This window comes from Furipterus horrens, unplaced genomic scaffold (genome assembly GCF_987537825.1).
Source record: "Furipterus horrens unplaced genomic scaffold, mFurHor1.1.pri manual_scaffold_4, whole genome shotgun sequence".
Classification (NCBI taxonomy): domain Eukaryota; kingdom Metazoa; phylum Chordata; class Mammalia; order Chiroptera; family Furipteridae; genus Furipterus; species Furipterus horrens.
This window is the reverse complement of record NW_028327174.1, coordinates 180,866,329-180,879,760: the sequence shown is the minus strand read 5'-3', so window position 1 is coordinate 180,879,760 and position 13,432 is coordinate 180,866,329. Positions and strand designations below refer to the sequence as shown.

The 13,432-nt window shown below is 35.6% G+C and overlaps 1 protein-coding gene across 1 annotated transcript; it reads right to left on the bottom strand.

Moving 5' to 3' along the window:
- Nucleotides 1-3,586: 3,586 nt before the first annotated feature.
- LOC150013492 (olfactory receptor 13D1-like) lies at nucleotides 3,587-4,525 on the bottom strand. Its single transcript, XM_090275248.1, has one exon. The coding sequence runs from the start codon at nucleotides 4,523-4,525 to the stop codon at nucleotides 3,587-3,589; it is 939 nt and encodes a 312-aa protein (XP_090131374.1).
- Nucleotides 4,526-13,432: the final 8,907 nt, after the last annotated feature.

The window sequence follows — 13,432 nt, the reverse complement described above, 5'->3', positions numbered from 1 at the left end:
TAACCTAATTCTCAACATCAAGAAGCACATTATTCTACCTAATGATCTACAAACTCCCATTAGTTGCTATGAGACAACTTGAAGTGATCTGATACACATGTAACAGAAGCCCCCAAAAGAGAAAGTATTCACAAAAGAACACTTAAAAAGTAATAATGGAAATTTTCTAAATTTGGTGAAAACAATAACTATACAGAGATAGGAAGTTCAATGGTCAAAAGAATAAAAAAGGAAGGAACCACACCAAAGCACATGATAATTAAGTTGCTTTAAAAAAAAGAAAGAAAGAAAAAATAGATTGTGGTTCTAAAAGAGATCTTTGTTCCTTTCTGGCATGATAAGGCTTCCCTTAGATAGCACAAGCAAGAGGCAGTGGAGCAGTATCACTAAAGCACTGAAAGAAAAAGCTGTCAATATAGAATTTTACACCCAAAGTACATGTCTTTCAAAATCAAGATTTTTCTGTTCTTCATTCCTAGAATCACACCTGGTTTCTTTATAGTGGAAAGCTGCATTTAAAAATTAACATATATTACCAGATGTACAATAACTATTAGCATATAATTGCTCCCAGGCCCTCTCAGTGGGCATTTCTGGGTAATAAATGTATGACCTTATATGTATGTATTTGTGTATTTTCACACACGTTTACAAACATTTACATCCATGTCAATTTTTATACACATACCTAAATCTACATATCATCTCTTTATATCTTTCTATATGTATGTGTCGTCGTTGGCAGCCGTCCGTCTCAAGAGACGATGGTGTAGCTTCTTAAGAGTCTATCTGCACCGCCGAGAATAGCTGTGCAGTCCGACTCGGGAGTGACACGGTATCTGTCTCCTCCCGTGTTGAATCGACATCTTGCGATGACGCTGGAGTGTCCTCTCCAGTGAAGCTGAAGCTACAGAGCCTGGGCAGGGTGATATGGAGGGTCTGCTGTTGCCCATGCAGCAGACCCCCCCTCTCTTCGCAGCTGAAGGGTCCAAGGGAAAGACGGAGTCAATACAGCTTGGCTTCAGGTGCGCCGCAGGAGTTGCCGGTGTTGACTACAACGTCAAACCGCCTTAGGGACTCCGGCTCCGGATTTTCTGTCGGGGTTTACTCCCTTAGCCTTTCCTCTGAAGAGGTATGCCGCAAGGCAGCGGAGGTTTTTTGGAGTCAGAGTTTTCCTTCTCTGATGTGCCCTGACTGGAAGATCGAACCAGCGACACTTAGCTCGCAGGCCGACGCTCAATCCACTGAGCCAAACCAGCCAGAGTGTATACCACTCTATATATCTATACGTATCGAAAACCATGAGTTTACAGTTTCCAATTCTAATCCAATACCATATAATTTATTCTATTGTAGTTTCTCCTCTTCCCATATTTGTAACTTCTTCGACAGTGAGAAACCTGGTCTCAATATGTTTATTTGTTACTTGTTTTTTCCACTGTATGTAATGGATCACCCATTTCTTTTGCTTCATATTACTCTCTACACCCAACTGTTCCTAAACTAACATTCTTTTTTAAAAAGATTTTATTTATTTATTTCTAGAGAGATGGGGAGGGAGAAAGAGAGGGAAAGAAGCATCAATGTGTGGTTGTCTCTTGTGCACCCCCAACTTGGGACCTGGCCTGCATCCCAGGCATGTGCCCTGACCGAGAACAGAACTGGTGACTCTTTGGTTCATAGGCTGGCACTCAGTCCACTGAACCACAATGGCCAGGGCTAACATTCTTCTTAAGCTGATTGAGTACTAAAAGTTTAGGCAAGGTTGTTCCACCTCAAAGATGCCTGCCTCAGACTGATCGATCTGACTCACTTGACTATTTCTCCCCCCTCAGGTATGCTCTTGTCATACCATATAGGTCTTTATTCATGGACTTCCTCTACACCTCCCTCAGGCGTGGACATCCATGACCTGAATTATCAGCCTGTGGATGGCTTTCTGACCCATTTAGGCCATGACAATTCATTCTGGGCCACCTGTTCCACCCCTTTCCCTGGCCCGTCAGTATTTACCATACCACACTTGTGTTCTAATATCTTCTGCTAGGTAGCCTTCCTTTATGCATGTGATCCTCAGCCAGGTCCTGGGATGCACACCCTGCCTCTTTTATATAGACCCCTTTCATCCTGCTTTGACACTGTCCACCTGAGCCGGGCCATTACCTGTGTGGGCATCCTCTTCATTCTGGTTGTGTTCTGACAAGCGGCACGGGACCTCTCTTCCACACTGACATTTCACTTATTGCATAAGACTTCAGAACATCATACTGGGCAGAATAAGCACAGATGCCCTCCACAACACTGTTGGGTTACTAAAACCTTTGCCAGAGGGTGCTTGAGCATAGGATGCTCTCTTTATCCAGCTCAGGCTATGACACTGTACCAGGCAGTTCAGCTATGTATCACAGGACTATGTGATACGATATTATGCAAAATACAGCTATATATCATTATTCATTAGCAATTTCAAAGGGATTTTTTTTTTGAAAAGGAAATATTTAAAATGAGACTATTGCTTCTGGAAAGGTGAAATTGTCAATGTTCTTTAAGGATTTATACAATTGATGTAACTGCTTATTAGAGAATAATATACACCAATATTTTTTTTTCTTATCCAGCCCAAATTAGATCTTTAATATATTTTATTCAATCTTTTATCTGTCTTTAAAATTAGCTTTTGGATTTGTCACTTGGTAAATTAAATAATACATAAATTCAGGTATTCTTATCTCCCTGTATTATATCAAATACTCAGACTATATATTTCATTCTCCTTTTAAATTTTTAATTAATTAGTTCAATGGTTAATTACTGCCTACTGTTTTAAATTAATTTTACACTGAACTTAATAAAAAGAACAGTGAATTCTGCCCTCGGGGAGATTTTTAGAAGCTAACAAATGATTATAGTATAAAAGGAAAATTGCTATAACAGAGATAAGGTTCAAGGCAGTGTAAAGGAGGAAATAACTAATTCTGGGTAAAATTTGGAAGGATTTGTAGAAAATGTAGCACTTATATTGTCTTTAATGAGGTTGCTAGGATGTCACAATACAAAGGGAAATGGGATATGCTATTGACCTTAGATGTGAAAGAACATGATATGATCGAATAACTACATAGTGAATGAAGCACAGCATATGTAAAGGAGGTGGGAAAAACATGGGTAGGAGCAGAAAAAGGGCAAGTGTGTGCCTGAAAAATTAGGTTGGAGCCTAATTTTGGAGTCTCTGGGAAAAAAAATCAATTTTAAACTAACAGAAAAACATGAACTCAATTCTCTCAAAAAGGGGAATGAAAAAATACATTTTTTACTTGTTAAGTAGACATGTGTACTGGATTTCCTTGGAAAAGCTTAACTTCATTTTTTTCCTGTTTTTAAAAGTTTAATCTCACTTCTTAGACCAATTGCTCCTACATTTTTATGTCATTTTAATAAAAATATAAAGTTGAATTATCTTGAAATTTCTTCCCAACTCCTAAATTCTGTGAATCTGCATATAACTTTTATTTCCCTTGTTGTATTTATATTAAAAACATTTGATTCCAATGCTTATTTTTTGCATGAACTCAGAGATGTAAGTTTCTCACCCTTTACTCCAGAACCCGTGTCTAGTCATCAGTTTTCTCATAGCTCCATGCACCTCCATATTCCTTAGGCTATAAATGATAGGATTGAGCATGGGCGTGACTACTCCATAGAAAAGGGCAATCAATTTGTTAAAAGCAGAATCTTTAGACTTTGGCTTCATATACATGAAAAGGATTGTCCCATAAAACACAGTCACCACCGTTATGTGGGCTGAGCAGGTAGAAAAGGCCTTTTTTCTTCCTTCTGCTGAATTGATTCTTAGGACAGTAGAAAGGATGAAAATGTAGGAGATACAAATCAACAGTAATGGAAAAAACAAAAATATTACATTACCCAACATTATAGTAATCTCATTCAAGGAGATATCTGTGCAGGCCAGCTTGACAAAGGCCAATATTTCACAAACAAAATGATTGATGATATTTTTTCCACAGAAGGGCAACCGTACTGCAAGAATAGTTTCTGTCAATGAGTTGCAAAAACCCAGTCCCCAGGAGAGAGCAGCCATCTGAATGCAAAGCGCCTTGCTCATGATGATGGGGTATCTCAGAGGGTTGCAAATGGCCACAAACCGATCATAGGCCATCACTGCTAGGAGCACACACTCTGTGGAACCCATAGAGTAGGAGACAGACATCTGAACCACACATCTAGTGAAGGAGATGGTTTTTTTCTTTGACAGGAAGTGTATCAACATTGTGGGGATAAAGGAGGATGTGTACCAAATGTCTAGGAAGGAGAGATTACCAAGGAAGAAGTACATGGGTGTGTGGAGGCGGGAATCCAGGACAGTTAGGATGACCAAGGTGCTGTTCCCCAAGAGGCTCACCAGGTACATCACCAAGCACATCACAAAAAGGAGCTTTTCAGCTCTTGGGTACTCAGAAAGTCCCTGCAGAATGAACTCGATCTCTGTCCAATTGGTCCTTTCCATTTCATTATTTTACACCTGGAGTAATCCAAAAGAGAAAACTGCATGTTAATTTAACGAGTCTGTAGAGTATTTACAAGTTTAGAGATCATTGTAGGAGAGGCATCAAGTGTATCGGCACTAGCCGGAATGATGGTAACAGGTGTGAGTTTAACTTTTCAAATTCCTCTTCTAGCTTATAAGGCAGGGGAGTGAAGACATGTAATAGTTACACATTCATTGCTTATTGAAAATACAGGTTTCTAAATTCCATTCCTGAGATTATAATGCACAAGTTCTGAGGTAGAGAAGAACTACCTGCATTTTGAATAGACAGCTGTCATTTCTGATTCAGTGAACCCACACACCCCACTTTGAATGTTATTATTTTGAAAAGAGCATGCCTTATCTGTTAAAAATATCTATTTATTTGATTTGATGTCATGCCAATCATTAACAATACCTTTGGTTTAGGGTTTTATAATTTACAGATATATTCACACATTATACTTCTTTTATCATCACTAAAATTCTCTAAGGAAATAAAATTCATAGAAGAAATTTATATAAAAACAAAGTAAATCAAATGTTTATTAAAAACATACTGTTCAAATCGACATTTTCTTACTTTACCCTACCCCCTTTTTTTAACTACATGCTTATTGCTGTCCCAAAATTATGCAAGTTGTCTAAGGAGTGAGAATCAGGCATATATATATATTTTTTTTGGGGGGGCATATATTTTTAATAGTGATTTCCAGATGAATTGAATGTGCAACTGAGGAGCAGAACCACCTGTCTAGTGGAGTGCTTCCAAATTTCAGTGTACAGATGAATCACAGAGAATCTGTGTAAAGGATTCTGAATCAGTGGGTCTGACGTGGGTTCTAAGATCTGCATTTATTAACATGTTCCCAGATGCTGCAGTTGCTACAGAACTCACATGAATAGTAAAGCCTTTTAGACCATCCTTCTCCAAAACCTTTGGAGAGTACCACTGGTACTTTAATTGTATGTAGAATCAAACTGAATAGTTTACAATGCAAAACTGAACATTTTGTGAGAGTTGGAAGTGAGACTTCTGTGTAAGTGTATAGTGATAAATTTTGTGTTCTTTAGAATTTAGATATAAAAGTAATCAAATTGCATACAGAAGAGCCTGCCTTTTATTTCTGCCCTTGTAAAAGTTATTTTTCTCCCATTTGTTGAATTTTTAATTAAGATCAATATTTTTCCAAAACAAGATTAGAGGTTAGCTCAAATATCTGAGTTGTGTAAAAAAAAAGATTTAGAGTAGATGACCTTCTTTTTTATAGTAAGTAAATTAAAAAACATAATTTTGAAGCACCTCTTCATCCTCAAGGTATTGTACCTAGCTTTAAAAATGTCCCTAGTGGACCCTGGCTCTAGTTGGTTGAAGCATCGTCCCATATACCGAAAGGATAACAGTTTGATTTCCAGTCAGGGCAACTGATAGATACTTCTCTCTCTCTCTCTCAAATCAAAAAATATATCCTTAGGTGAGGATTAAAAAGAGATCCAATGGGTTAGTTTCTACTTACTGTTTTTAAACAATAGCTGTGTTTCTGGTATAGGATTTGCCATTTCTCTCTGTGGTAGTTATTTTCCAACATATGTTGCTCTCTATAAAAACTCCAGTATAATGGTGAGACATATTAATCAGCATAATAGAATGTTTACGTATCTATCGGCTGTGGAAAGGAGAACTCTCATCTAATTCAAACTGCAACCTACTTTGTAGACACACATTACAAAGAGGGTAGAAAGGCTTGGGAAGGCCAGAATATACTTGAATTTGGCATTAAAGATGGGAATTTGATTGCATGTAGGTACATATATCAACCTACTCTGAATCTAGGAATAAAATTCTTATAGAGGCTTTGAAGAAACATCAGCCACTTGGGATCTGTGCTGAAGTTTTTGCAGGCAAGATGTGAATCAGATCAAATTTCCTCTCTTCTTTTCTAGAAACATCTCCTAAACATTGATTCCTATTTGGAAGTTGAAGAAAATAATTATGGTGTGCATTCGGTCTTCTAACAGCCCTGAGATGGATGCTGGAAAAAAATTACTTGCCTCTATAAGAGAAACCAGCGATCTGCTTTAATTCTTTTAAATGGACAACATCAAGGAAGTTATTTTCATTACTCTTGTAATGGTAGTGTAACTTTTAAGAAGCATTCAACAAACACTTTGTTGAATATATTGTGTCTGAAATATTTTCTCCATTTATGCTCACTTCCCTAAATGCATTCCTGGGAACAACTGAATGAACATTTTTAAGCTTCTTGATAGTTTCTAGTGAATTACTCTCCATGAGATCTGTGTATTGGATAATTCAATTTTTCCTAATTCTTTGTCATTATTAGCTATTATTTGTGTAAAACAGTTTTCATTCTTGACTAATGCTAAGGTAATTGTTAAATAATTATAGTACACTTATTTGATGGGTTATTATGCACATATTAATATGACATTTGTGAGGAATTTGTATAATACAAAAATGATGTTACAGTATTGTTTGCAAAACCAAAACCTCAATCAAGATAACCTAGACAGAATAGAAAGACTGGAAAGAAATACCCAAAACATTAGTGGATACCTAGAGACCTTTTTTTCTGTTTTTCTGAATTACCCAAATTTCTAAAATGGATATACATAAAGAAAAATTGTGATAGAAAAGAAAAAGAACACTGAAGCAGGTATCCAATTACGTTAGGAAGATTAACTCAGAAAAAATGTTAAAACAATTATACACTGATTGTCTTAGGTACCTAGAGACGACACAATGAGCTTGAGTTGTGCTGGTGCCCAGTTATTGATAGAAACCCAGTTTCTGGTGGACCTAGAGCATTTATAATGCCTACCTCAAAATCCTCCAGTCACAGTACTTTCTGTTCTTAAGAGGTGCACCAAGATAAACAACTTGAGTTCTTGAGTTCATCATATGTTATAAAAAGAGATTGCAGACCATTGATTTCTGAAACAGAATTGTCGCTGGAAGATGAAATCCTTATTTGAAAGGCTGAATGGCCTGGGTCCTAGCAGCCCTCTAATCCCTCTTTTCCAACCCCTGGTCTTTTGTAAGAAATCATCCCTCTGGTTCAATGCTTTGGGACTTCATTCAGGCATTGTTACAGTGTTGTAATAGACCTAGGAAAGTTTGTGACTTTTTTCCCCCTGAAGTCAAACTCTAATTTTGTAGAAGGACCTCTGACTTTCTATGTTTTTTTATTTTGCTTTGTTTTATTGAATTATCTACTTAAAGATCTAATTTTTAAAGTACTCAGATTTCTAAGTGAAAAACACATGCCATCTGTACCCTCTTCAACTCATTTAAAATGATCAATTCAGACCACAGATGATACTGCACAAAGATTAATAGATTTACCAACTCTCAATTTATAGATTTTAAAAACTCTAATCATCTATTAATATGCCATGAGGAAAGATGTGCTATTTTATCTCACTAAAAGAAGAATGATTTACAACATGAAAGGTCCTAGTATGAGGCACTTTATATAACTTTTATAATTTAATTCTTCAAAATAACCCAGATATTATTCTTAATATTTTAACTATGAGGAAATTAATTTGAGATTTCAAAGGTGAAGTACAATATAAATATCTTGTAGTTGGCAAATACTAGAATTGTGATTTATACCTTTATTTATATGATTCCTAAGCTCCCATTTTCTCTACTATACTTCAATGTCTACCAATTCATAAATTTTAAATAAAACCGTACTTTAATATGATGCAATCAACTTTTATCAAGAATCCATACGGTAATTATATACACAAAATATATTTACCATTTTTAAAAACATTGAAGACATGGTCTTCCCCTTATGAAGACATTGTTCACAATAATGAATTCAAATGAAATTTCTTTCATGATTAGTATGGAGAGAATTGAGGTCTAGAGTAGTGGAATTTTATGTGTAATAAATGAGAACTCAAACATTTTTAATATTTCTTCTTTTGGCTTTGCCACATGGGATTCAGACTAACAGTTGTGATTACTTCTGCCCTCTGTTACACATTTTTTTTTGTTTCTAATCCTATTTTTACCATAAATACCTTTAACTATATTGTTTCCTTGACCCTTTATTGAACATAGTTCATGTGTGAATATTATATAAGTCACCAATGGATTCTTGCTGCAGATAATTGTTACTTAAGATTTTACTTGAATGTAGTAGTTAATAGCCTATTATTTATAAGGGTTTGTTAGTGTTGCAAGCAACTTTGTCTTTCTTCCTAATCTCTTCCATGAACTATTTTGGGATTAAAAAATAAATTCAAACATATTCTGGTCTTGAAAACGATGTTTAAGTATTTGTATTTCTATACACACACATTTTCAAAATCCTACTAGCAAAGATCACCTAAGTTCATAAAATCTTTATATTTATTGATAGAATGTTTTTCTTTAGAATTAATTTTAATAAAAACCTCTTTATCTTACCTTGTGACTAGGTTTTCAAGTCATCCACACCATCCACTCTATTAAGTAATAGAAAAAATCCCCAGGAATTTGAATTTTATTTGCATTTTTTAGATGACACCAGAAAATACTTAGTTTTAAAGATGATTGCTCCTCCTTCCTAAGGAAGGGAAAGATATGGGAAAGAATAGACATAGTTAGGCAATCTTGAATCTTTTTATGGGGGTGTCAAGGAAATAAGACATATTAAAAATAAAGATCAATGATGCAACTCTAGTTTTATAATATTTGCCCTAAAGTTAACGCTTACTTGAGACTCAACTTCTTCTGGAAGTCAGTTTAGCACTCATTTTTACAACCTCCTTCAGTCCCTAAGGCTGTGAGTCAGAAACTTAGGATTCCCTAAAGACTAAGACTCCATTTCTACACATTCCAAGGAACCAATTATCTTGACTTAAAAAAAAATCTTCCATACATTTCTTGGAGTATTCATTAGATATGTCTGTATATTTGTGGCTTCAACATTAATTGGGCCTGGAATTAGAATATGTCTGAAAGTTCTCAGAAAAGTTAAATTTTCCCAAGAATTTGTCTCCCACAGCTTTATTGAGATAAATTCACATTACATTTTATAAATTTAAAGTATACAACATAATGATTTGATGTATGTACATACTGCAAAATGATTACCACAATTAAGGCTAGTTAACACATACATCATCTTGGCTTCACCAGTCTGCATTCCCACCAACAGTGCACTAGGTTTCCCGTTTCTCCACAGCTCTTGTTGTTTGTTGATTTGTTGATGATGGCCATTCTGACTGGTGTAAAGTGGTATCTCAATGTGGTTTTTATTTGCATCTCTCTGATGGCTAGTGATGTTGAGCATTTTTTCATATGCCTCTGGACCCTCTGTATATCCTCCTTGGAGACGTGTTTGTTCAGGTCCTTTGCCCACTTTTTAATTGGGCTGTCTGTCTTCTTTGTGTTGAGATGTGTAAGTTCTTTATATATTTTGGAGATCAGACCCTTGTCTGATGTATCATTGGCAAATATGTTTTCCCGTATGGTTGGTTCCCTTTTCATCTTGCTGATGTTTTCTTTTGTTGAACAGAAACTCTTTAGTTTGATGTAGTCCCATTTGTTTATTTTTTCCTTTATTTCCCTTGCCTTAGGAGATGTATCAGTGAAAATATGGAATTTCCTCAAATAACTAAAAATGGAACTGTCTTTTGAACCAGCGATCCCACTACTAGGCTTATACCTGAAGAATCCTGAAATCCTAATTCAAAAGAATTTATGCACTCCTAAGTTCATAGCAGCGCTGTTTACAATAACCAAGTGCTGGAAACAACCCAAGTGCCCATCTGTAAATTAGTGGATTAAAAAACTGTGGTTCATTTACACAATGGAATACTATGCAGCAGAAAGAAAGAAGGAACTCCCGCCATTTGCGACAACATGAATGGAACTAGAGAGAATAATGCTTAGCGAAATAAGCCAGGCAATGAAAGAAAAATACCATATGCTATCACCCAATACAGGAAACTAATGAACAACACAAATAAATGAACAAAACTGAACAAGAAACAGAGTAAGAGTTATCAGGGGGGAGGGAGGGAAGGGGCTAAGGAGGGGAAGGGTTTAGCAAAGGAACTAATATAAATAACCCATGAACATGGACAACTGGGTCAGGATGGACCGTGGGAGAAGGGGCGGGATGAGTGGGGGGAGCAATGAGGGAAAAAGTGGGACAATTGTAACAGAAAAACAATAACCCCCCCCCAAAAAAAAACCCCACACACATCATCTCTCATGGTTGCTTTGTGTGCGTGTAGTGGAGACATTTCAAATCTACTCTCTTAGCAACTTTCTGGTTTGTAATACATATTGTTAACTATAGTCACCATACTATACATTTTGTCTCCAGAATTTATTAATCCTAGAAGTTTGTGTCATCTGATCACTATCATTCATTTATTCCTCCTCCAGCCCCTGGAAACCACCAATCGTCTTTGTAATATCCCTTTTTACTATTTGAAAAATATTTCATTAAGTGCAATTGCTATAAACATACCCTACAATTTTAATTTTATTAGGTATTTTAATTTATTTTTAATTTTTTTGAGATTTTGATAAAGTGACCATCAATATCTGTGTATCAGACTATCTGATCTGCTTTACTTCTACTGGAAATAAGGTAAATCTCTAGAGATAGGATTATAAAACAAAAGGAGGTGAACTGAGAGAATTCTTAGTACTTATGCAAAAGAATTTTTCTAAAACTAAAACTTTATACTGTTATTGAAATTTTTGCCCAATTTTTTGTATTTTTCTAGAAGCAGAGAATATTTTTATTCTTTTCTATTTGTATAAAACATTAGTTTGTTTTAATGTTTCATTTCTATGATTGTCAATTTGAACATTTCTTCCATATTCATTTGTTACTTATAATAGTGTATTTACTCTTTTGTTTTCTACCCACGTCCTTTGCTTAACTTTTTGTTACTTGACTATCTCTTGGTATTTGGATAGCTTTCCTTTTAATTTGCCTAAGCTCTCAATAGGTTAATGCTTTACACTCCAACTTTGTAAATACTTTTCCAACTTGTGGGTTTCCTCCTTATTTTTGATATGTTATTTTAATTTTCACTGAGGTAAGATTTCCATATGACCCCTAAAAATACAAATGGTATTTTCTTCTGTGACTTGATTTTTTGTTTCATCCATGTGAAAGTGGAGAGAAGAATAATTAAATGCATACTCCTACACAATTAGACTAGTAAAATAGCCAGATTCTAAATTATTGGATCTTAGAGCTGGAAGTCATCTTTATCTTTAACTTAATCTAGTTATAACCCTTATGAGATGACAGAAACACAACTAAGTATGGTTGACATTCATCTTATTTCTGCTCTCAAACCCAGTGATGGTTAGAGCACTTTATGAGGCCACACAGGCTATTTTGGGACAATTGTCATTTTTGGAACATTCTTTAGATACATAACTCTCTGTATGCAACTCATCCTCCCCTTTCAAACAACAAAAAATACATATATACTCCTTTTTCATGACAGATTTTCAGGTATTAATAGATTTCTGACAAGGTTGTTATGTTATAAAGAGTACTTATCATGGTTCTTGGTATTTAATAGGCGCTCCATGAAACATGGTTGACATTATTAATTATATTTAATTACAAATCAGGGAGTCCAAGTATAGTTTGCCTACTGTCAATGATATAAATGATCTCTTTCAATTTGTTTTGGTAAATAAAATAGACTTAATCATTATGCTTCAATATGAAACTATGAAAATCAATAGGAAGAGTATCAAAATGATTCACTTCCGCCAAAGAATATAATCTATTCCTTAATGAGCTGGGGAAAATACTGATTGCTTGTATAAGACAAAATTACATAACTTATTGACTTTGATTACACAAAACCTTGGCAAGTATTTAAGATAATTCCATCTAAATTAGAGGAGACTTATTTTTCTTGATAAGTGTATTCAAGTCCACTTAACTCAGGAGGCATGTTGGCAGTCCAAAAAGCTGTGGAGACACAAAATTGAGTAATGTACAGCTCTGACAAGTCATGAGCTCCTGCTTATAATGGCATTGCTCTAACAGCTTCCTGCTGGTCTCTTAGCTTTCACTCTTGCCTCCCTTCCATATATTCTGCAAACAGCAGTGTGATGGATCGTCTTAAAATGTGATACAGATCCAACCACCACCAGTCTGCTTACAGCCCAGAGTGTCATCGCAGCTGTGTTTCTGTTACGATTTGTTGTTGCCTATACCTTACTTGTTAAATATTTTTTTTGAATATCATCTCTTGCTAGGGCCAAGTTTCACATTTATAGTAAACTGGGAAATGGCCACAACTTGGTATCTTGTGAGGACTATTTCCTAGGTAGTATTTATTTTCTCAAGATAAGAGAATATGCTCTATTCTTACTTTCCTGTTTCATAGGTTCTTATAAAACAAAGTAGAAAATATTTGGAAGAAGCAGAGCTCATACTCTCAAGTATTGAGGCTGTGATTCCCATGATCATCCTTGGTTGGTTCATTTGCGGCCAAGGGTAAGGTAGCTCATCCTATTTTCCTGGAGCTTTGTGTGGTTTGGAGATGGGTGAAGAGCAGGTTATGACAGAAACACAGGAGCGGGCAGGTCTGTATGGCCCAGTTCCCTTCTTATCGCACATGTCGGTGTCCAGTGCTACCAGATGCCAAAGGGACAGATAAACTTTTAGTTCTGAGGAGTGCTCAGTTATGTTAAAAATGACATATTTATTTGAGACATTGAAAATATGAGTCCTCTAAGATTCGATTGCTGTCATAAAAAAAATCTCCAACTAAAGATAAAGTGGTTTGATCAACCCTTGTGCCCTTACTCGCATTTGTGTTATAAATGGTACAAATATATTCTAAATGAATCAGCTCATAGATATCTGA